This window comes from Solanum lycopersicum, chromosome 1, assembly GCF_036512215.1.
Source record: "Solanum lycopersicum chromosome 1, SLM_r2.1".
Lineage (NCBI taxonomy): Eukaryota > Viridiplantae > Streptophyta > Magnoliopsida > Solanales > Solanaceae > Solanum > Solanum lycopersicum.
In genome coordinates this window covers 85,165,634-85,190,596 of record NC_090800.1, presented here as the reverse complement: position 1 = coordinate 85,190,596, position 24,963 = coordinate 85,165,634, and the positions used below count along the sequence as shown (strand labels likewise).

The window sequence follows — 24,963 nt, the reverse complement described above, 5'->3', positions numbered from 1 at the left end:
TCGTATAATGACTAATTTAGCCTTTAAATATTTTAAAATAGCAAAAAGCACACATGTTGAATTACCGCATTTCTACTATAGTAGTAATAATATATTGAGAATAGTTGGATAAGGAGAGTATGATGTAACTGAATGTGACGATGGAGTTACAGGCAAATAGTAAATTTTGTGTATCCTCAAGATGTGAAGGAAGAAATACAGAAAGCCATGCATGTTTGGCTGCTGAAATTTAGATGGTTTTGTTGGTTCATGTTGGGTGTCTGGTCCATAATCTAGGCCTCTTCACATGTTCTTCTGTCAACCCTTCCATATCCTATGCATATGCATGCATTTATTGACTCTTTTTTTTTTTTAACGTAAGTCCCCATCACCGTTATGTTGTAAGCAGTGGCAAAGTCTGAATTAAGAGTTTGAGAGTTTTATATTTCGTTAATAATCGTTAATAAATTTTATTAGAATTTCATAAATTAATATACAAAAATATTTATGTAATTTTCTCATAAAAATTAAGGGTCTATAAAAAAGATATTGAATTTATTTGAACCCATTAAATCACACTATGGGCAGTTTAATGTGATTGGGGGCCTAAAGCGAAATTTTAAATCAGAGCCTAAAATATAAACACACTTTATATACTTATTTAGATAAAATTATTAGTGTTTTTTCAATTATTAATTTTAGGTAAGATTTTATCAACTCAACAATAAAAAATATCCTTTTAGTGAGACAATTGTTATATGAATTGTTAACATAATTTTATAAGTAATTACTTGACAAATATTAAATAAAGATAAGAGTTAAAATCATAAAATTTGACGCAAGAAGTTGATAACTTGATATATCTCATTTTAATATGATTATAGTAATGCTTGAAACTAAAAATTCAAAAAAAGTAAAACAGAATTTGTAACTTATTATGTTCACACTTTTTTTCACTACTAATTCTTATTTTTAACAAAGTAAAAAAATGTTAAAGTGGGTAAAATATATATATTTATATTAAAAAATTTTACTTTTTATCATAAATAATTAATTTTTGTATAAAAATTTTAACTCGTAATTTATTATTGATAAAAATTTAAAGGCCTCGGAAATTCAAAGACCTAAGACAAAGGCCTTATTTTACAATGCATAGAGCCGGCACTGAATCACACCTAGCTCTGCCTTTGGTTATAAGTATCAATAATTGTTCACTGTTTTACGCGTTTCTGCTATATAGTGTTTGTCTTTGTTCTTCTCTGATTCTCTTTCTTGTTTACCAATCCTATATCTTTTCTTTCATTTTCAAAAGTACTATAATCTGGATGTTCATTTATGTTCGCAAATTTTAAAACAAAATTAGAAGAACAAAATTACATGAAATATTTGATGAACATGCAAACTGTGCACCGTCTTGAGAAAACGTAATATGGAAAACGTTTTTTTTTTTCTGAATAAGATTTCTCTAGGAATGATTCTAGCTAGTTAATTAAAGCAAAATTGCATTAGCCCATTTCATGATTTTCAAATAGTTATCAGTCAATTATCACTCTTATTAGTTCTCATTAATTTTTGACTATATACAACAAATGTCTACGACACACACCAAAAAGTAGGATTTAAATGATTTTAGTTTCTTTTAATATAAAACCTGATCCATATAAGTTTATATTTTATAAAAAAAAAAAAAAAAACTAATATTCGACGTGCAAAGATTGTTAGTACAATATGGAGAATTTTTTCAAAAAATAACTAGTCACTCCTATTATTAATTTATTATTCACTGGATTCTTTTATAAAATTATGTGTATCTAAAAGTTTACAATAACATATAAGTAAATATTTATTTATAGAAAGACATGAAAATATGTAATTTATTATTTGGCATTGTATGATTTTTTTAGGATTCTATAGGATATTTCAATGCTTTATTTATGAATTGTGATTTTGCCCGTTTAATAAAATTATCGGATATCATGAGGAATTTATATTTAAATGAAAATGTATTATTAAAAAAATTAAACTTTAAATTAATCTAATTTCAGAAAATTGGTTAAAATAATACTTTCTCCGTTTAAAAAAGAATAATCTCCTATTCTTTTTTTAGCCTGTTTCAAACCTCTTTCTTCTTCTTTTTTTTTATAACAGTTTTTCACGTGGCATGTTTAAAGCTACAAAATTAATGTACAATTTTATATATTTGACATAATTTTAATTTAGGACCATAAAATTCAAAATTGTTATTTATTTTCTTAATCTTCATGCTAAGTCAAATCAGATTATTCTTTATAAAATAGAGCTAAATTTCGTAGTTAGTCAACCACTTTTTCCTTAACATGAAACAACGTAGAAGTTTTTTTTTTTTGCGCAAATGAGTGTGAACAAACCCGACGGTGGTTACAAGAGTAGTTACTACCGGCTGCTCCAGCCGTCCGTTTGGTAATCACTTTCATTGTTAGGCATTTACTATTTACCATCATTTCTATCCATCCCTCTTCAACACTTCTTTTTTCTAATTCGTCTAAAATAAATAAGTAATACCTTCATACAAATTTTTTTAAAAAGAAAATCTAATTTTTATAATTAAAAATGTATGTAATACACCAAAATATCAATATTGTGCTATAAATTCCATTATCAATCACACTCACCGAAAACACATTAACCTTTCCTTGTTTCCACGTGATAACAAACAAAAATGCGGAAGCATTTCCTCACAATTTCTCTCATTCTTTTTTCTTTAGCTCTTCCGATTTTCAGCGAATTAAATCAATCAGCATGCAAATCCTCACTTTACCCAAAACTTTGCCGCTCCCTTCTCTCTGCATTTCAGCATTCTCCTTCTAACCCAAATGACGACTACAGCAAATTCTCCGTAAAGCAATGCCAGAAAAAAGCCAACAAATTATCCAGTTTAATCGCGCATTTCCTCTCAACGCAGAAACAGAGATCGTTATTCGTTAATCCTAAAGAGATTAGCGCATTGACCGATTGCCAGCAGCTCACTCAACTCACAGTCGATTACTTAAATTCAATTTCGGCCGAGTTGAAAAAAGCTGATGTCTCCACTACTTCAGAGGATTTAGTTGGAAAAATCCATACATTGCTTAGTGCTGTGGTGACGAATCAGCAGACGTGTTATGAGGGACTGAAAGAAGCTGGTAGCAGTATGGTGGATGAACTATTGGCGCCGCTGAGCAATGCCGGAGAAATCTACAGTGTGTCTCTTGGATTGGTGACGCATGCATTGGAGCGCGTTCGGAAATCCAGAAAGAGCGGTAGATTGTTGGCGGAACAGGGAGGAGTGATGGAGGAAGAGTGGGCACGCCGTTCGAGATTCATGGCTTCCAAGGTAATTATCCCGTTTCGAACATCTAATACAACACTTTCTTGTCTTAATTTACTAGATATTTTTACTTCTCCGTTAAAATTATGTCAACTTTCTTAAGTGTGATATACATATGTTATTTAATTTTTTAATATAAATAAAATATTTATAAAAAAAATTAATGAATTTGTTCAAACTCATAAATCCTATTAATCCAGTATCAGCTTTTGAATGAGGCAGCGATATATATTTACTCTTGTGGTGTGTATAATTAATTTAATCCAATATATATCCAAATGAAAAGGAATTTTTCTGCTGCAAGTTGACTGCCCTTTGCATTGATTGTTCCACCGCTCTCTATTATTGAAGCAACTATACATAGATCTTTACGTCCGCTGTGCGAATTAAAAGTGCACCCTTATTAAGAAGTACTGCTGCCTCTACTTCTCCCATTTCAAGATCTAGTACTCATAAATTAAAATTGCTTAATTACCCAAAAATTTTACCTTAGCCATAAGAGGAAGGACATGATGAACACATTAAAAATTATACTTAGTAATCGAATATATTTCTTGGTAGATCTTGTTAGGGGAGAACAAAACCGTACAAACTGACTCTCTTTTGTCTTCTACTCACAACTAGAAGGTATCTCTCCTTTCTGATGAGTGATGACTAGTACATAGTTTGTTTGGTCAAATTTTGAGGAAAGACTCAAAGTAGTCTTCACCTTTAGGATAAGGATCAAAGCGACCCTTAAATTTTCACATAGAGCACTAATAGTTCTTCATATTTGCAATATTGATGCATTTTTGAAAGAAGGAGATAAGAAAAACACCTTGTTCTGTTCAGTAGAAATTTTATTGCAGCTAAACTAAAAACATCTTAACATATGACTTTGCAGGAAAGGTAAAAATTGTACTATTGCACGTGAAATTATATGATAAACATATCGACTTTATCTGCAATACGATTTCTACTAAACAAAACAAAATTTTTTCTTCTCAGATATTTTCATATGAAGTTGTTATTTCTACTAAATATATAAAATGACGATTGAACATCCAATACATAGGTTAAGGATAAAATCAATGCTAAAAAATAGGTAAAATTTTGGAGGAGGACCAAAAGAGTATCAATATTGCAAACATGAGGGACTATTAGTGCTCCATGTGAAAACTCAAGGATCACTTTGAGCCTTAATCCAAAAAAGGGACTATTTTGATCCTTTCCTCTCAAATTTTTAAAATTTTACTTTTAAGTATTGTTTTCAAAAAAATAATATAATTTATATTTAATTAATTAATTTCTTAAAAAATATATATGAAATTAGAATAGGAAATTTATCGACTAATTTCAAGTACTAAATTAGATGCTGTATATATATACTCCTATTTTCTCTATTGTAAAAAGAAATTGTTTGGTAGAAAAAATAGTGCAAAGGGTAAGTGATCACTCTCTTTTGTTTTCTACTAACAACTAGATGGAAATAAGAGCTGGTAGATTTTGTATCTTCCTCTTTTTCTATTGATTGGCCTGAGATAACCACGTGATACTCTAGTTAAAAATGAAATTACATTTATCGTATTAGAGCAGTTATATATTTGAAATTTAAAGATGAGGAAATACGTTAAAAAACAAATAGTGTCTGGCTTATTTATTTCCCTTATATTACTGACATGTTTAAGTTGCCGAATTGTAGTTCTAGCTAGAGAAACGAAAAAATTGCGTCTAATTCTTTACTTTAAGAGTTGATAGAAATTCAAATGCTGGCAAAAAAAATAAAATAGAACAATTGTATTTTTGTATTTGTGTGTGCGCAAATAAATTTGAGTTTTGGGCAGTATATTATGGCTAATAAACATCCCTCCCACTATAGTCCTCTTTCTTTTTTTTTCCCCCCCAAATTTTGTACTTATAAATCTGCATGTGGGGAAAACAATTGGTAAAGGCAAGCAACTCTGAACTCTGACATAATCATCTTCCTTCCCACATGCTATACAAAAAACAATAAATATTTTTTTTTATTATTCAGAATATATTTGATATGTAAAAATCCTATAAGATATAATTTTACACAATTAAGTTGTAAAATAAAAATTGAAACCAAAAAGAAAAACAAAAAACTTGGCATCTTTAAAATTATGGTCCCTTTGACAAACAAAAAAAAACAAGGATTAAGCCCCTTCACTAGTGAAAGGCCAGAGGATGCAAGAAAAGAGGTGAGTGATTATTAGATTTTGATGTGCCACCTATTGTGATCATTAAAACAAATATCTAATACTCAAATTTTGGAATTTTATTAGATCAAGTGTGCTTATTGTGTTTCCACATGACTTGTTTATTTTTAAGGTCCAAAAGAAAAGACTACTTATTCTTGTGGGTTACCAAGATAAATAAAAATATTTTGCATGTCAATATATTTATGGCTGTAAGAAAAATTAAACAAAAATGATTAAATCAGCCCTATCACAATCAATGCTAGTAATACAAAGTCATGACATAAGAGATCAAAGTACCAACTCAAAAATATTATTAAGGTAAATTATGGTACTATAAATTGTTGCAAATTACATATAGTTTCATCTACCTTATGGTTTTTCATTTTAAGCATTTATCTGTTTTAAGTAAACAGGTTAAACAAGCACTGGAGAGGTCTCATCAAAGGGATGGAAGGATTCTTGACGAGTTAGTAGAAAATGGAGTTCACATTAAGGAAACTGTAACAGTTAGCCCATATGGTGGATGCAACTTTACATCGATAGGAGAAGCAATTGCATTTGCACCTAATAACTCAATGATTGACGATGGCTATTTTCTCATCTACGCAAAGGAAGGATACTACGAGGAGTATGTTGTTGTGGCCAAGAACAAGAAGAACATTATGTTGATTGGAGAAGGAGTTGATCGCACTGTGATTGCTGGAAATCGAAGTGTCATAGATGGCTGGACAACCTACAATTCAGCAACCTTTGGTAAGTAAACTATGCCTCCTGGTCATTTTCAAATAAAATTCACAAATAGTCGCAAACAATTCTATAGGTGAAACTCTATATTCAAGTGTTACTACTACATTTAAGCAAAAGGTATCTAAATTTTTTTTCATGTGCAGCTGTTTCAGGGGAGCGGTTTGTAGCTGTGAACATAACATTCAAGAATGTAGCTGGTCCTTGGAAACACCAAGCTGTAGCTCTAAGGAACAATGCAGACCTTTCCACGTTCTACAGATGTTGTTTTGAGGGCTATCAAGACACGTTATACGTGCACTCTTTAAGACAATTCTATAGAGACTGCGATATTTATGGTACTGTTGACTTCATATTTGGCAATGCAGCTGCAATTTTCCAAAATTGCAATCTTTTTGCTAGGAAGCCAATGCCAGACCAAAAGAACATCTTCACAGCACAAGGCCGGAGTGATCCCAACCAGAACACTGGCATTTCTATCCAGAATTGCACAATTCAAGCTGCCCCTGATTTGGCACAGGACCCGAATCTCACGTTGAGTTTTCTTGGCCGGCCTTGGCACAATTACTCAAGGACTGTTATCATGCAGTCCTATTTAGGAGATGTGATCACGCCTGTTGGATGGTTAGAGTGGAACGGAACGTATGGACTAGACACCCTTTATTATGGGGAGTTTGAGAATTATGGACCAGGGGCTAATACTACAATGAGAGTACAATGGCCTGGTTATAGCTTAATGAATGCTTCACAAGCAATGAACTTTACTGTCTATAATTTCACTATGGGAGATACTTGGTTGCCTTACACAAATGTTCCTTTTTCTCAAGGACTGTAGCTAAATCTGTATAAATCAGATAGTTTTGTCTACTTCAGTCACATTCTTTTCTTCAAATTTATTCTTTAACTTAGTACTAAGAAGATGCTAGCTATAAGTACACAGAGTATCACTGATCACTTCTGCTCTAAAGGAATTGATGTAACATTTTCTTCTCTTTATAACATGACGTAGAATTGTTTCTACATCACTTTATTTTACATCCGTTCTTCTAAATAAGCTAGGAAATGTATTTGTATATGCTCAAAGAAAATGTCCATATATTCAATGATCTCAGAAAATTACCAAGAAACAATGGCAGAGTACCCTTGTCAAGAGGTGTCAATTGATATCTCTTCGCTGAAAAATTACACTGTAAAGCTGTTGGCCAGCCTTCAAGGACTTTTTTGGATCAAAAGGTGGAAACGTACCAGGCAATGAGACAAATGAAAAGAAAGCATATCATAAAGTTAAAAGAAAAGGAAATAATGCATAAAAAGTACTCTAGTATATATTGTAAAAACTATCATTTGGATGGTGCAGGAATAAAATGCAAAAATTTTGGAACTTCATTAAAGCATGAGATATTTTATTAGTGGATTTTCCTTGGTGCCTTTGCCATCATTTTTATTTTGGATCTCGTATCATAAATAGAATAGAATAAAACATTAGCATATATACTCATGAAGAATTTAGTGTTCGATTCTTGAGATAAGTTAGAATATTATCCTCTTGAACAAAAACTTATCTCTAATTTGTACTATTTAGGTTTTTTATATATATATAATCAGCTTGCTTTTCGTCATTCATTGATGTACACATTATATCGTAATTAAATAATTCTGTTCACATCTCTTTTGGTATTATGTATTACCTAAAAGAATAAAAATAAAAGTAGAATAGAATCGCGTTGGTTTTCTTAATAGTTCAGATATATCCAAGTAAAAATGCACCATTGTAAATTAATTAGGTTTAGAGTGTAGAGAATCTCCTCGTTTTTAAGGACAGAAGTAAGATCTGCGCATAATTTACTTTCCTTCCACCTTAATTCTTTTTGACTTCTTTTGATTCAGTTTTTTTTTTTTTCTGTAAAAGATGATCTACCTATCATTTTATTTTTTTGAATTGTAACTTTATTTTGTTAAAGTAATTGAAAAGTTAATTATAGTAGTTACCTTTTTATGTTGATAGTGCATCTGCTGTACTAGTAGTATCATTTTGCCCCCCTTGTTGATATTCTTAAGAAATATTGACCAACGTAGAAGCAACGCCAAGATGCTTAAAGGGAATAAATTTCTAAAGCAAAAAGGAAAACCAAACAAAAAGGAAAAAATTAATTCTGATAACAATCCTTTATTCTCACCTAAAATCAACAACTCATTTATATATTATATATATATATCTTGCTCACTAGTTGTGATTTTCATTGTGTAAAAAAAAATAAAAAAATTGTCTAACCACAAAAATGATCATGGGAGCAGAGGGTTTTGGTACAAAATCTGGGATTTCAAAAACTTATACAAATATGGGGTTGAATGAATATGATAGAGGAGATAAAGGAAATCCGAAGATTCTATGGATCGTAGCTTCAGTTATTGAGAGGTCAGTTCAAAAGAATGAGAAGGGATTGAAGGGATCGAATAAGAGAGGTGCTGTTACTGTCTTCCATGGTACAAGAGCCCCTGTTTTGACCGTTCAGCAGTACATTGAGCGCATTTTTAAGTACTCCAACTGCAGTCCTTCGTGTTTCGTGGTTGCGTATATATATTTGGAGAGATTTCTCAATCTGACTGATTGTTTACTCACCTCTCTTAATGTTCACCGGCTTCTCATCACTAGCATCATGTTGGCTGTCAAGTTTGTAGATGATGAGTAAGTATTGTAGTTGATCTAAGTTTTTGTGTCTTTTCTATACAATTGAGATTTTCACACCTTTTTTGCAGCTGCTACAACAATGCTTATTATGCAAAAGTAGGAGGAATAACGACAAGAGAACTGAACAAGCTTGAGGTAAAATTCTTGGCAGCTCTTGATTTCCGACTGCACGTAAGTGTTGAGAGCTTTGATAAGTACTGCTTGCAGCTAGAGAAAGATAGCAATGAGAAATTACAGATTGATCGACCTATCCGAATTTTTGCATGGGGAAAGGGTTTGGTAAACAAGAACATATCAAATGGTTCACCTACAGTTGGAGGATACTCTTGTAGAGCTTTCTAGGGTGTAGAGATCCAAATCCAATGAAGATAAATCTTCTGAATTGTGTACCTGTCTTATGAGAATCATGAATCTTCTGAAATGCAACTTTTCTCTATGTTTCATGTACAATGCAATTCCATTAGGAATTAAAACTGAAGCCATAAAGAATTGCTAACCCTCAAACAAATACTATTGTTACAAGAGCAGGTGTCTTGAGGAATTTGGCATTGTATAAGCAATATCTTGGCTGCAAACATTAAATTAGTTCAGATGCTCATAGTAGAGTCCGGATACTCATTTACTCGTCCGATTGTTCCTTGCAATAGTAAACTCTAGAGCTACTTCTCTGGCTCAGATATCCAAATCTAAAATGCCTCATCTCCCCAGTGTTAACATCAGAGGAGACCACCTGAGAACTTTTAGTTAAGGAAAATGACAGTGCTAGCCAATGTGAAATTACAGATTGATAGGGCTATTCAAATTTTCTCATGGGGAGAAGATTTGTTAAATTAAGGCATCAAATTGTTCACCAACAGTGACTTGTAGAGCTTTAATTCAAGTTGACCTTGCAAGACTAAACTATATTCTTCTCTAGGTTAATTGTCTATAACTAAACTGGCCAATTAAATAGTGTCTTGTATTGGCATATTGATAAAGCAAGTTGTTAACATTGCAACACTCGAAACAATCAATGCAGCTATTGTGTAAAGCATCAATATTTCAGTTGTTTATGGAGGAGGCAAGTACATCTGTCTAGCACCCTGTTTGCTCGCCTAATTGTTACTAAGATCTCCTTATTAAAATAAACCATACAGCCAAATATCGCCCTGATGTCGATATCCAAGATGCCTTGTCTCATAGGTCTCTTATGATCATCCCAAAACTCTCATTTAGGAAAAGGATGACAGTGGTTGAATCCCAAAAATGAAAAAGATCGACAATGGTTGAATCCCAGAAACCTCACAACATAGGGCATATTAGGTTGCATAATTGGAAGGCATTGAAAGGTTTCAAACGCCAGGTTGGACCATAACCCACAAACAAAGTCTCTGTTGGAATCACAGTCCAAGAGGTTAATGGAGCCATCACCCAGTATCAGGGCTTTTTGACGATAAAATTTAGTATTTATTCTTAAACTTAAATGGTACAAATTGAGGTAAGAGTAGAATATAATAAATGGTGATTCTTCTTACTAAATAAGAAGAGATTAAAAAAATTAAAATTAGTTTTAAAAAAGCTAAGCCGGAGTGTCACTTTCTACTATACATCTCTTTTATCTGTTTTTCCCTTTTAATCACGTATACATAGTAAATTTTTTTGAGTAAACAGTGTCACGTGACGCCTCATGGCTATTCTTAAATCTGCCCTTGATCGGAGATTAAAGGATCAACTTCATTAGATGTGCAATAGAAATGAAACAAATTGTTATTAAAGAAAAAAAGAAGAAGATGATTTATCTACTCACTTACTCATCATTTTATTTTTTTGAATTGTAATAACTGTATTTTGTTAAAAGTATTAGGAAAAGTTAATTATAGTACTTAGTGCATCTGCTGTATCAGTTTGCCCCCTTTATATTCTTAATAGAAAATATTGTCCAATATAGAAGCAACGCCAAGATGCAAAAAAGAATAAATCTCTATTGCAAAAACAAAAACCAAATAAAAAGGAAAAAATCACAATTCTTTATTCCCACCTAAAATCAACAAGTCTTATATATATATATATATATATATATCTTGCTCACTAGTTGTGATTTCATTGCGTAAAAAAATTGTATCTTCTGGTGCAGCTATCCTCGAAAATGATCTTAGGAGCAGAGGGTTAGAATGATAGAGTTGGAACCCCAAAACACCTTAATGTTGGGCCAACCAGTTATAAAGTATTGAAAAGTAACAAGTTTGTTCCAAATACCAGGTTGGATTATAATCCACAAATCAAAGTCTGTGTTGTAATGTTGGATCAAAAAGTTAATAGAATAACTGCGGAATGTTGGAACATTTACAGAAAATGCCGTCTTCTATTGAACAATGAGATTTAGAGTAATAAATAAATGTTTCTCTTACAATTGGCTTTATCGGAAGAAATAAAATAGTCCAAGCTTTTAGCTCAAGCAAGGAAGGAAAGACAGAATACTAAAAAAATGAAAGGAAAGACTTAGAAAGAACGAGAAAGCTTTGAAGAAGGTTTTTTGATAATTAATTAATTATCGACGAGAGATCCTTCTGTTTATACTACTTTTTAAGAGCCTAAGCGTAAATAATATTTATTTTACAAGTCCCTTTAATAATTAGACTAAAGATCTAACGAATTCTATAGTTTTGTTGAAATATCTAAAAACTTCTAGAATTTTCTGTAAACCTCTCCACAACTCTAGACTTTTCCGCCCTTTTTTCTGACACAAAATTTGTCGTTATACAAATCGAACATATGTATCCCTCTAATAATTACACTAAAAATCTAAGGAATTCTATAATGTTATCGAAATATCTAAAGGCTTCTAAAATTCTATAAATCAGTCTACACAACTCTAGACTCTTCCACCCCTATTCAAACGCATAATTTGCCTGTTAAGTGGTGGGACGTCACATAATGCTTCGTTTTACAAATCGAACATAGAACATATGTATGTACCTAGAAAATTTGGAAATTAATCGATGCAAGATTATCTAAAACTTCCCCAACACGAGACATTGAAGAATCAAATAATAAAATTAGTGAAACCTGCTTATATCGCAGTTTAATTGATGTTCTATCAAGGAGTAATGCAAATTAGGACATCGGATGATATTACTTCTTCAAGCTTTATGGGAAATGCTAGACAACTTTTCAAAAATACAAAGTCCTACAACAATTCAATAAAAATTTCCTTTGAAATACGATATAACCTAAAAGGTTGCTTCAGGTTTACTTCCAAGTTTCTTGAAACAAATTTTATTTTGAACATTTTATTTCGCAGCAAATCAACCCTTCCAGCAATGGGGCTTCTCCACTTCGAAAGAAAAGGCAAAGAAAAGGCACGTCCAGTACTTTCTAACTGAGATGCTACAAAAGAAAAGCCGCTAATATGTAACAGATCTAAAGCAGCGACCACAAAAATATTTGCATTTTTCTCCATGTTGGAATTCGGAGATATGCAGACTAGCAGAAAACCAAGCAATAAACCATGGCACAAGAGATCAGGCAACAGAAACTTGATGTTTGAAACCATGACTGGCATATTATGATCACACAATCTCAATTCTCAGCTCGATGCATTCTTCCGCGCAGCATAAACACGGTAAGCTGCCAGGCCCACAACAGCTACAGCAGCCCCAACTGTTACAGCAATAGAGTTAGAATTGCATGTCAAACAATGAAAGATAACAAAGCATCTGCACATGTGATAAAATATAGAAAAATGCCTGGATATAAAGAGAATATGTACCCTTCACATGTGAACCATACCATCTTCAACCATAAACTACGACAAACTCAAGCAGACCATCCTAGCTAGCTGGGTGCCAAACCAAAAAGACATGATATTTCTTCTAGGGGTGCTCATTCCAATCTACTACTAGCAAAATCCTCTAATGACCTCTAACCCAGCCAGTTGGTAATTTGCTAATACGAAGAGAGTTCAAACTATAAACTTGATGCTTTTAAACTCTGGAAGGTTGTTTGTAACACAACACTTACTGTAAGAAAAAATCGTCAAATATTCTAAGGAAATGTTTACTGACTTGGATAACCAAGTAGTGGCCACTAATTTATAGGTTACAATTACATCCCAGTGATTTTCTTTATCTAGAACTGTGTTCCAGGTCATTGAAGTCCAAATAATAGCAGGGGGTCAAAGTCAATAGCTCTTGAGTGTTCTTCCAATGGAAATGTTTGACATGACAGCAGTTCTTCCAATGGGTTCTAAATGATCAAGACGCTTGAACCGTCTTGAACATAAATTTCAGCCCTACTAAAACCAAATGAAACCGATGTATCATCAACTGTTAACTTCCAAGGACAAGGACATCTTTTTTTTACAAGGACAAGGAAATATACATTCGTAGTTCTAGTTATTTGTTTTCTGTGACTTGATAACCGTAAAAAGTTCTTAAATGTTCAAAAAGAAATCAAAACAAATTATTACCTGATACAAACATAAGAGATCGATTGACGAGCCGATGATATTGCTTACGGCTTCTTCCCGCTTCAGTCTCGGGGATGCTCAAATGTGGATGTTCCGCTGCATTAACTATCCTTCGGAACAAATTACTGAAATCCCCAAGCTTCGTGCTGATGGGTATAGGAGCTTCTATCCCTAAATCCTGGCTAACCTATCAAAAAAAAATTCATCACGTATTTAGCAAATATCAAATTATACTAAACATGTGTACTGCCTAACAACTTAGATAATGCATCATGTAGGTTTAGCTCTACAGAAGATAAATTACACAAGGAACATGGATATACTCAATCACATGCAGCGGTACTAGCTGAGCTTAACTCTTCAAGAAAATTGTTTTGATGTGGTGCAGCAATCACTAAAGTAAACGCCACACACGTAGAAGGCATTTCACTCAAAATGTCAGGAGATAAATAAACTGAACCTGAATGTAAAATTACTACTTTGACAAAAAATATGCTCAATTCTTGATGGTATGTAGGATAGATACCCTGGTAGAATCTTGAATTTCAGTCAAATACGGCTCCAGATCATCTTTAGCTGCTACAATGAGACAAGGCATCTCATACCCAGTGGCTTCTCCGTGGCTGGCAACATCCACCAGTAAATCTGCTGCTCTCTTCCAAGAAGCTTCACAAGAACTGACAGAAAAGGTATTAAGATGAGCTACTAGGCAAATGCAAGGAACAACAGTGAAAAGGAAAAAAAAGGTAAGCATAGAATATATGGCGGAATTATAATGGTATGCTCTTCCCTCTCATCTCTATTTCCTTTCTAAGGTAGAAGTAGTTAGGCAGTTGAGTATAATACAACATGTGCTGTGCATAAAGTGGTTGCATTCAGTTATCTGGATGAAAAGTTAAGACAACATAGCGCCTGTAAATCTACCTCCAAAACATGCTGAATGGACTTTCATCATTTACTAGTCAACTATCTCTTTCTCTTCTCTTGGTATCCTTGTATTTGGCCAAGATGGCCTTGTCATTATCAATGAAATATTTTACCTGATCAAAAATCAAACTAGTCAACTATCTCTCACCTCTTCCCTTTTTACCTATGGTGCTCAGACTCTTCAAAAAATGTCGACAGGTGTGTGTTGGATCCTCAAAAAACAGTGTATTATAAGGATCCAACACGGGTACATTTCTAATGAGTCCAAGCTTTTTTACCCTTCTGACGTGTCTGTTGTGAAACATTTAAAGAATCTCATACTACTTTTACATATTACCTAGAAGTCCTCCAAAAGGTAACAATAACTACAACCAACTAACATACTGCAACCACCACTGCTCCAGACCCTTGTAGCAAATCATATATATGCAAAATTGTAAATGCGTCTGTCACCTGCATCTTTCTGTAATCAATTTCATTCACACCCCACACCCAACCCCGTTTTGTATCTTGCTATTTTACTGTCTTATTTTCTCATAATCCTGCGTCGGCTACTTTGTTTTTAGCCTAGGGTCTATCAGTAACAACTTCTCTCTGGATTACACTGGGTATGTCGCTGTTGTAGTTAACTGAACTCTAATACAGCTGAAAGTGTCTAACAGAAAGCAATGAAGAAGAATAACTAGTAATGCACGCATTATTATGTTTCCAAGTCAAGAACAAAATAGACAGAATGATTTGTGATCAGAGGACTGGGTAAAATATAGAAATTTCAGGAAAACCACAAAAATCAACTTGAATCTATTCAACAAGGATGCATTTTAAGTCACCTGTCATGAACAAAAATTGCTATATCGCAATCTGCTAAAGCATCCTTGCTAGATAGAAGCTTCTTCACTTCATCTTCTGGTATCTCTCGTAGCACAAGAGATTTTTTAGCCCCCTGCCAATGTACAGAATAACTGTTCTTACACTGACGACAATTTTAAGAATCTGATTAAATTGCAGAAAAGAGGAAATCCAACTACTACCAGACACGATAATAAGTAACCTGAAGAAAGACCATTACATCAAAACAACACTAGGATCATAAAAGAAATTATTTGAGGTATCGCTTGTATACATGGAAATTATCACCATAATAATTAAATTTTATCTACCTTTTCAGTAAAATAAACCTAGGATCATAAAGTAAATAAAAAACATTTTCAGTAGCCAGGGTGCTCTTTACTGTAAGTTCTTCTATAGGAAGGTTAGGTTTATGAAGAGATCGCGAACTTATATGTGGGAAATCACAAACAAATGCAACTTAAGGTGTTGTTAAAAACACTCCTTGTTTCTGAAGATATGCACTCTACCTAAGTTTCGGAAAACCATAGAACAAACCTCCACTACAATAGCATACGCACTTTATACAGTGTTTAAACTGATGATTGCATGCTCAAGAACATATCCCAAAACTACATTGTAAATTAAGAACCTAAGGAACGTTTTATTGGTAACAATAAGAACTGTAAACATATGTAGAAGTTCATCTATATTTACAATATTTATCTTAATTGTGTTCAAACTTTCCTCCTTACTAGGGTAGGATTGTTTTAATCATAATTAGGAAAGGAGTATAATTACATCAAATTGGAGGGAGGTCAATATATTTTTACCTGCAAGATATATTGAATTTTTTTCGTTATCCTACAGAAGTGTGTATTAATTCCTCCAATTTAATGAAATCATATAGTTTATTTGAGAAGTTGTGGCCAATCCCCTCTTATCCTCAGAATCAGTAGGCTTTACCAATATCCGTTTCGGCACTCGTGACAGCCCCAACACTTGAAAGAAAGACAAGGTCAAAACTCCTGGTGAACTCCAATAAAAATATTTTGCCTCCCAACTGCCAAACGAGCTCCTTTGGTCCCAAACAAATTATACTTTTTGGCTTCAATATCCTTATCCTCTATAACAATTTTTTGTCTATTTACCTGTGCATTCCGACACTACCTTGATCGTCAGAAAGCATATATCTCGTAATAATTATAACTTATATTTCTCAACAACAAACAGCCTAGTGGATATAATTACATAGAAACATGTTTCCCCACCACCATATATGATTAGTAAAAATTTATGAACAACTCAGTTTCAACAATCTTTCACCGGTCAAGAGGTTATTTTAGCACACTGTCTTGCAAGAGCTTTCCAGATTTACACTACCTATCACTTTTTTTAATGACACTGTTGTCAGAGCCAGCTTGCGCATTTACACGACCTATCATTAATGCTCCAAGAAGATCAGTGAAGCTGAGAATTTCTAATGACAAATCTATTTGAACAACCATCTCTTGGACCAATCGTCAGTTCTAGGCAACTCATTGTTGACGAATTGCAAAAGGTAACTTCTCACCAAGTTTCATCTAACTTCACATTCTTTTACTTATCCGTACTCAGCCATGCACATGATTAGAACCAATAGAACTATTTTCAAAAGATGCAACATTATTGTGTAATACTATGTTCATAGCACATTGTATTTGCACTACCTATCACTTTTTTTGAAAACTGTGTTGTCCGAGCGATCTTGTGCATTTACCAACCTATCATTCTCAGAGCTCTAAACACTCAATGACTTCATGCTCCAAGAATATCAGTGAAGCTGAGAATTTCTTATGCCAAATCTATATGAACAACCATCTCTTGGACCAGTCACCAGTTATAGGCAACTCATTGTTGACAAATTGTAAACGTTAACTTCTTGACATGTTTCATTTAACTTCTCATTCTTTTACTTTTCCATACTTAGTCATGCACATGATTACAACCAACGGAACCATAATCAAAAGACACGGCATTATGGAGTAATACCGTGTTCATACTTCATAGCACTGGAGTAAGCATAGAGCAGGAATGTTATTCTTACGATCAGTTTTTCATTTTCAACATAGCCAAGAAGAGAAGTACCACGCTGATATGTACCAGTTATCTGAATATACATAATATAAAATTAAAGGATTGTTATGCTCTTTCAATCAGTAACTCAATCTTCTCTTTTTCCAATCTTTTAACTAGTCACAATATCTATCTATCTGTAACTTTGTCTTTAAACCAACCAAAATAATAAGATCTCTTTGAGAAAGCTTTTCTAAAAAAATTGAGGAAGAACCAATTAATAAGATCTCTTACCCCTAGATCGACAACATTTACTGCATATTGATCGCCTGTAGTTGATTGGTACTCTTCTGGGAACGGCCTGCATCACAAATTACAGGAAACACAGATCAGATAGGCACAACAGAAAATGGACCATCAAATTAAAATGTGTCTCAACTAAAATTAAGGAACACGAGTTGATGTGCAACAGCTTCAGAAGACAAACCTTCCAATAAACGAATTCAGAATGGCTGATTTTCCAGCCTCTTTTGGCCCAAAAACAAAACACTGATAGACATTTCTATCTGATTGCTGCTTCTTGCGATCTAAACGTCTTCTTCGAGTTACACGAATAGCAGACGAAGGATCACCAGCATATCCAATATATATAAGATTCTCGACACTATAAACGGGATCAAGAAGTGTCATCAATGCCCACTGCATCCACGAGATAGAAAGAAACATCAAAACAATAGCATATGGAAACACTTAAGCAAAGAAACACTCCAAAATAAACAGAATCATACAAGGCAGCTTAAATATTAAAATTCTGATCCCTGCACAAGATCCAATAACAGTGACAGGTTTAGAAATTGGCATGTTCATCAATTTCTACACAGCCAAAATATGGCTTTTTGAAGTTACACCATTACGAATCAATCAATCCCAAACCAATTAAGGCCAGCTATACATATCTTATACAGTATTCAATATTTAGAGGATCCAACATAACTATTTTAGCACTGGTCATGCACCTACTGCAACCCTAAACTTTTTTTTCAATCTTGGGGCCAACCATGTGTACCTCACATTTGTAATGGACAAAAGATATAGAGCCAACCTAAACAGACTCCTAAAGGAAGAATATCACAAGTATATCAATCAATAGAAACTACATCCTTCACCGATGTTTCCACTGCCTACAAGAATACATTTATAGCATGTCATAGTGTATCATTTTAAAAGAGACAAAATATACGGTGCAAGTTAATATGCACCTCTGAAAGAAAACCATCAACAGAGAGTCCTCCCAAGGCATCCTTCTCAGCAGCATCCTTATACGGAGCATTACTCCAGGGGCTGATATAAGAAGATGATCAAAAACAACAATCAGTTGGTATGATATGCGGCTTCAAATCCACCAATTCACCTTATTTTTACTCCTAACCCGTGCATTTATGATAATGCGCAACCAACAGAAAAACATGGTCACAATTAGCTTTCCTGATTTGTAAAAACAACATGATCATAGTCTATTGAAACTTTATTTTATCCACCATAGTGTTTTCTTAATGTAAGGTTTGTTCACTATAAATTTTTTCAATAACCTATAAAGGCCACTCTGTAATCATTTTTTATTCTTTCCTGGAATTATCAATTATCAGTTCCATAGATCCATGATTGATAGTAGTGAACTTGTGATAGCTTTTTTTGCTTTCCTGGGAGTGGTAACCTCTTTGTAATGCTTGCATCTTCTTGAGCTTTTTGTTAGTGATATTCTTCTTATTACATCAAAAAATAACCTAAACAATAGTAGCTACTCCAAGTGAACCAGCACTATCACTTCTCACTGTAACTTCTTAACAGCTGCAGAATCAAGAACGTAGCTCATATGAATTTTAGTTAGGCCTGAAAAGGCATTTTCCCCTTTGTCCACTAGAAGCCACAAATACATCACAATTCAATATGCAAACCAAAATAAAAGCCTATCATAATATCAAATCATTTTTCCTCATCTTCAGTAGCACAATCGAAAAGAAATAACCAAGTAGTATAAGATATTAGGAAAGACAGATTACTTCTCTGGAGCAGTGGAAAACAAGTCATCAAGCTCATTGGATCGAAGAGCACCATCCTGATTAAGATTCAAAAAAAAAAAGTTGTCAAAGTAGTGAGACGACAAATAACATCATCAGAGCGATATTTCACATAACAGTTTAACCTATAAGCAACCAGAATCAACATAAAAACAAATACCTGCCAAAGAGCTGAGTAAGTAGCAAGAATCTTTTCTATAAATTTTCTTTAAAAAACTGTTGCTCAGACTACTTTAAAAATAGCAATAAGTGTGTATCGGATCCTCTAAAAGTAGTACATTTTGAGAGGATCTGATTCATGTGCGGCAACATTTGGAGAGTCCGGGCAACATTAAAAAAAACAATTATGGCATGGGCAACCTATAAGAGCAGATGAAGGAAACAACATAACCTGCAAAATTCAGTCGCTATTGCCCCTTCAATGGAATCTACTCCCCCACCCCAGATCCAAGATACCAAAAACTCCCTTATCAAAAATAAAAGTGTATTTGATATGCCATATGAACCATTTTCCATGACGAGATGTTTGGTTGCCTAATGTAATTTCTGCTCAAGAGAACATATATCATTTTCCCCTACTACTATCTGAATTCTTGCTCCATGTCATTTGTTTTAACCACCACACAAATATGCAAAACCTTCAACACTCAAAATTATCGTTATAACACATCTTACATTCCCATTCCTCAACCTATTTCCACATTACCTAATTTGATGTCCAACCAAGGCCATGAAAGATAGTGAAATTAGCATCCAATATTTTGCGTGAAAAAAAATACCATCGCAAACAACTCAATTATACTAAACAGACCCTATAAGAAAGAAACTTCAAACCTACATAGGACAAGCAGTCTCAACAAGACTCATAGATGAGATTGTTTATCAAAACTTCAATAACTTCAGAGAGAAAATGTACGTACACCATCGATGTCAAATGTGAAGAAGATTCTTCTGAGGAAGTCCAATGCATCATTGGTCAGCTCCACACTCTACAAGAGGGCAAGGATACTTCAGTATTTCAAAGTGAACGCTCACAGTTATTTCGTAGAAAGACGAATCATTGAAATCTTAAGCTGGCAAAGCATCACAGCAATTAGAAATGAACAAACAGATCAACAGATAGTGTGTGTGTGTGTCTATATATAAAAGAGGAGGGAACTGGTGTAGAGGCATAAGTTATAAAGAACCTTTCAAACGAATTTGATTACGGAATACATATTTGAAAGGTAAAATTAGTTAATGGTTAAAAGGCTCAAAAGCCAAATCTCAATCTAGCGGTGATCATTGAATAAGTTCCTTCGACTTGAGCTGGTTTAAAAGCACGGAATGTATTTTCACCTTCACCTTCTTCAAGTACATTAATTTCTCACCATGAATGGTGCCTAGAAAAAGCAACGCCAATACGCTGAACTCCTATATGAAAGGGGTATAATCAAGGTCTTATTCATTTTTTTTCCGAGGTAAACGTGAAATTGTTCAAATTATGTAACCATCAATTGCTGACACTGGTAGGAAAACCCAAAGTTATTTGATATAATTCAATTTGAAGAACATAAGTAGAAACTTCATATGCTTTGGTCATTGATAAACAATTTGTTGGGCAATACTCAATGCAATTATTAAAAAGAAAACTAAAGATTCAAATTTGAATATATCTCCTTTATTGTTTCAATGATATTCCCTCCATCCATCTTCATTTGTCCAGAATTTACTTAGAACATCCCTTTAAGAGGCATAAATAGAATGAGAATTTACTATATCAGCCTAAGAATATAATGTATTCAATGTTTTGGAAATACATTGGGGAAATTACTATAGTTAATAATAAAGGTAAATTAGGAACTAACTAAATAAATTATTTCTTGGTTTTCTAAACTTGACAAGTAACTATTTTAGTATAGGAGACAAGTAAAAGTGAACAGAGGGAGTATTATTGTTTAAAAGGTGTTACTTGAGCAGAGGGTCATCCCGAAACAGTTTCTCTATCTCCACGAGGTAGGGGTAAGGTCTGTGTACACTCTATCCTCTTTAGACCCCACCTGTGGAAAAACACATGCTATGTTCTTGTATTGTTTCAAAGATAAATATGATAAATTTATTGAGAGTTCTTTGATTCTTTCCCGAATGAACCAAGGAGTTAATAGATCTTCTGTTCCTGGGGAAGAGGCAATGCCAACTAGATGCTAAATAGAGAAAGCATGCCATACAAATGAGCAAACCTGAAAGAAAAGGTGAAGGCAAAATCTGAAGCAGGAGATCTACCACCCACCCAAAAAAAGTACAAGGCCAAGAGCATAATGGGAGCAATAACTGTGGAGGATAGTGCAGAAGTTTTTGACTCCCGTTGGCCGGTAAGAATGAAAGGAGACAAAGGAAGATGGAGAGGGAAAAAATGGAATCTTGAGTAAGAAAAAGCATAGGAAGTTCAAACTTCACGTCCAGTTCAGGGAGAACTTGCCTGGTCAGGATGTCTCTTGATGGGGGGAAGAAGCTGATCCTCACTCAGCCTGATCTCGTTATTGTAGCCAAATTTTCGCAGGACAGTCCAGGTTGTCTCCAGACGCCCTTTTTCAATAAACAGTGCATGAAGAAAGAGGAAACCTGTCAATGTAAGACCCTGTTCATTGACACCTTCCTGTAATTTTTCTTGAACGACTCTCTTAACACCAACTATTTCAGAAGGCTGTAGTGGAGCATTGAAGCATTTGACCTACACGATCATTGAATGAGAACAAAAACACACAAATTCAAAAGTTAGTCCTCAGATAGCACAAGTCAGTGGCTAGTCTACTGACTAGAATAAGCTACGCTAAATCTATGAAGTATATGACCTGAAAATCATTCAACTCTGCATCACTTAGGGCACCATCTCTATCAAGATCACAAAGAATAAATATTCGCTTTAAAGCCCTGACACATCGAGGCTTTAAAGTTTGGGCCTCCTGATCGAATAGTGGAGCAGTTGGATGAAGCACGGCTTTTTGGGCATAGTAGAAAACCTCAGGAATCTGCACGCATACCATTTATGAGCAAAAGGAAAGAAATAATTCATCTGGACAACTTACAAATAACACTCCTTTACTCAAAAGGAGGAAGAAGGTACACCATCAAAACTCAAGACCAGGAGAAAGACCAACTTGTCTGACAATGAAAGATTCTGTAGTCATTTTAGCTTGACAAGGTGATGAGCCAAGACAAAGTAAATTGACTTACCTGTATATGTCTAAATGCTGAACATTCAATACAAGTTTCGATCTCTCGAAATTGTTGCATAATTGGTGACATCACCTGCTCCAAACTGACAGGGTACTGTTCATCCCTCTTATCTAGCATGCAACCCACGACAACAACGGGAACCCTAACCTGCACAATAATGTAGTCCACAACACATTAGTAAAATGCAAATACAAGTTTGTCAGAGAAAAAATTAATGAGTTAACTACCACAGTTCTAGAGCAGTCCTCCCAAGGATATGTTGTGCAACATTCCTGACAATTTACAAGATGAGTTTACTGAATACACATATTCTTGGTACAAACCTCCAATCTGCGGAGTTCAGGAAGCCAGAAAGTACTCAGCCGATCAAGAGTTGCAGGCTTATCACAAGCATAAGTTAATACAACTGCATCAGCTTTCTTCAGCTCTTCCACAAGTTTACCTCTATTTTCAGGACTGTGTAACATGGATAGACATCAGAACTAAACCAAAAGATTTCATATGTTATTTCACATATTATAACTGTCTACTGTTAGAGGAGTGAAAAAATATCCCAGATAAGCCACAAGATATACCCAGACATGCATATACATTAATCTCGCACGTACAGAAGACATTTCAGCTCTATGCACAAACTTTCTGTAAAGATTTATAGGCAGGTCTGATATAAAACAACTGGATTAAAACAAAGGGCCAGGTATATATAACCATGAGAAGAAAAAAAGATCATCTAGACCGCTGGAACATGGTGCAGGGAGATACTTGCCCAAAAAATAAAATAGACACAAGGTATATGCAACTTAGCAAGTATCATAGAAACCATTACTAGCCAAGAAACTTAATTAGTATCATACACATAATCAGTAGTCAAGAAACGAACAATAAGAAGGTAGAGAAAGGAATATGATAAGCACCTAGAAGACGTATCAATAATAGTTACAGGTACTTTATCAGGATAGATATCATCAGGTAGCCTTGTAGGCGGCAACACCGGAGGGACATTGGGTGGATAAGTATCAGTGGCGGCTGTCAAGATCAAGCTAGACTTTCCAGTTTTAGCATCACCTGCAACCACTATCCTAACAGTTGGGGCATCACCCTTTCCAGCAGCTGAACCACCTCCTGCCATTCACTCACTAATCTTTCTCTCCTTCTGTACAAACAGAAAAAAAAAAACAATCAATACCACCAAAAAGGGTGGTCACTAAAAGTCATTTCAAGATTTGAAAGATAAAACCCTAAAACCAAAACAAAAGAAAATCAGTCACATGTAGTTACATAAAAAGTACTTTAAGAGACCAAAAATCCCAACTGGGTATTCATTCACCAAGAAGACGAAACACGAAACAAAATAAAGAAATCAAGATTGTTCTATCTTCACCTACAAGTATTTAAGAATCAATATCCCAACCGAGTCTATGAAGAAATCAAACGAGATAGAGGTATGGATTTCAAATGCTAAATCTCTAAACCCCAGAGAAAGAATATAAGTATCTGGGTACCAAGAAATATACCTTTAGCGTGAGATTTGAAAATTCTTGAGGGGCCGAGGGGATGTTAAAATAGGCTGCTGGAAGAGGAAGCTTGGAGAAAAAGATTTTTGACAAGAATTTGAAGGCGTATAGGGATATTTTTTCTAGGCTTAAAAGGGTTTTTGGGTGTCGATGAAGGGTTTGAGAAATGTTACTATACATTTTTATTTTTATTTTTTTACTAGAAATGTCCCAACAGGGCGGCCATGCTAATAGGTTCGAATAGCTGTTTGGGTACTAATTATTGAAATAGTAAATTCCATCAATTTATTTTTATTATGAATTAAAAATTTAAGATTTTTAAAAAATAATTTTTTTTAAAGTAATTAATTGAGAATATAATAAATAAAAAAATATTTTTTTTAATTTATCAAAATAAATGAGTAATTAAAAATAACTAACTAAATAAATAAACAAGTAATTAAAAACACATTGAGTAGTATTTATATAGCGTATCATAACATAACATTGCGTAATGACTTAAAAATGTGATATGCTTCTTTTTACTACTACTATTTGGCAAGTTAACACCAAGTTTGGCTATCAATTTTTTACTTTAATATAAATTTTAATCATTTGACAATGAAAATTTCATATATAATTCAAATTTATATTTGAATTTTGAAAAGATATCTTTGTCATGCAAAGTATTATCCGCATAAACTTCCTACTTCTATATGTTATGTTTGATTTATTTAACATCTTAAATTTATATATAAATTTCTCTTCAATCTGTGTAATTATATATATACCTTGTGTAATTATTTGTTAAAAGATCTTTTAATTTCGACTCTTTCAAGAATGGGTATAAAATTACACCACATATATATATCATTAGAATTTCTTACAGTGCTTCCTTCAAAAGAGCATTAACACTTGTTCCAAGTCCTCTGCTTTGGATGTGTGTGTTGGTCCATAATG

General features: G+C 33.7%; 3 protein-coding genes across 7 annotated transcripts; 2 read left to right on the top strand and 1 right to left on the bottom strand.

Annotated features, from left to right (window-relative positions):
* Positions 1–2,566: 2,566 nt before the first annotated feature.
* Positions 2,567–7,305, top strand: LOC101263475 (probable pectinesterase/pectinesterase inhibitor 25). Its single transcript, XM_004231219.5, has 3 exons — positions 2,567–3,331; positions 5,940–6,279; positions 6,417–7,305. The coding sequence occupies exons 1-3, from the start codon at positions 2,678–2,680 to the stop codon at positions 7,103–7,105; spliced, it is 1,683 nt and encodes a 560-aa protein (XP_004231267.1). The 5' UTR covers positions 2,567–2,677; the 3' UTR covers positions 7,106–7,305.
* A 1,057-nt stretch (positions 7,306–8,362) lies between these two features.
* LOC101264373 (cyclin-P3-1) lies at positions 8,363–11,123 on the top strand. 3 transcript variants are annotated; one of them, XM_010314349.4, is made up of 3 exons: positions 8,411–8,956; positions 9,028–9,094; positions 11,073–11,123. In XM_010314349.4, the coding sequence occupies exons 1-3, from the start codon at positions 8,550–8,552 to the stop codon at positions 11,106–11,108; spliced, it is 510 nt and encodes a 169-aa protein (XP_010312651.2). In that variant the 5' UTR covers positions 8,411–8,549; the 3' UTR covers positions 11,109–11,123. The 3 variants fall into 3 exon arrangements, with proteins under 3 accessions (XP_004230189.2, XP_010312651.2, XP_019066874.2); XM_019211329.3 differs by lacking the exon at positions 11,073–11,123 and adding an exon at positions 9,167–9,409; XM_004230141.5 differs by lacking the exon at positions 11,073–11,123 and having other exon boundaries at positions 8,363–8,956; positions 9,028–9,409.
* Positions 11,124–12,134: 1,011 nt separating this feature from the next.
* LOC101264070 (mitochondrial Rho GTPase 1) lies at positions 12,135–24,236 on the bottom strand. Of its 3 annotated transcripts, none has more exons than XM_004230140.5 (15): positions 24,025–24,236; positions 23,425–23,663; positions 22,834–22,966; positions 22,508–22,657; positions 22,126–22,302; positions 21,753–22,004; positions 20,215–20,283; positions 19,277–19,332; positions 18,476–18,557; positions 17,704–17,915; positions 17,511–17,577; positions 15,164–15,276; positions 13,933–14,083; positions 13,407–13,593; positions 12,135–12,598 (listed from the first exon to the last, which is right to left on the bottom strand). In XM_004230140.5, exons 2-15 carry the CDS (start codon positions 23,637–23,639, stop codon positions 12,525–12,527), a joined length of 1,938 nt encoding a protein of 645 aa, XP_004230188.1. In that variant the 5' UTR covers positions 23,640–23,663; positions 24,025–24,236; the 3' UTR covers positions 12,135–12,524. The 3 variants fall into 3 exon arrangements, with proteins under 3 accessions (XP_004230188.1, XP_025888376.1, XP_069148544.1); XM_026032591.2 differs by having other exon boundaries at positions 23,896–24,176; XM_069292443.1 differs by having other exon boundaries at positions 22,738–22,966; positions 24,025–24,166.
* Between the last annotated feature and the right edge of the window lie 727 nt (positions 24,237–24,963).

Excerpts from the sequence above, each read along its gene's own strand:
- LOC101264070 (XM_004230140.5), bottom strand. The coding sequence starts at position 23,639 with ATGGCAGGAGGTGGTTCAGCTGCTGGAAAGGGTGATGCCCCAACTGTT. Across the intron at positions 17,578-17,703 it reads CTGAATTCGTTTATTGGAAG|GCCGTTCCCAGAAGAGTACC; the intron begins GTTTGTCTTCTG and ends TTTGTGATGCAG. Across the intron at positions 14,084-15,163 it reads GCAATTTTTGTTCATGACAG|TTCTTGTGAAGCTTCTTGGA; the intron begins GTGACTTAAAAT and ends CTTTTCTGTCAG.
- LOC101264373 (XM_004230141.5), top strand. The coding sequence starts at position 8,550 with ATGATCATGGGAGCAGAGGGTTTTGGTACAAAATCTGGGATTTCAAAA. Across the intron at positions 8,957-9,027 it reads GTCAAGTTTGTAGATGATGA|CTGCTACAACAATGCTTATT; the intron begins GTAAGTATTGTA and ends CCTTTTTTGCAG.
- LOC101263475 (XM_004231219.5), top strand. The coding sequence starts at position 2,678 with ATGCGGAAGCATTTCCTCACAATTTCTCTCATTCTTTTTTCTTTAGCT. Across the intron at positions 3,332-5,939 it reads CGAGATTCATGGCTTCCAAG|GTTAAACAAGCACTGGAGAG; the intron begins GTAATTATCCCG and ends TTAAGTAAACAG. Across the intron at positions 6,280-6,416 it reads CTACAATTCAGCAACCTTTG|CTGTTTCAGGGGAGCGGTTT; the intron begins GTAAGTAAACTA and ends TTTCATGTGCAG.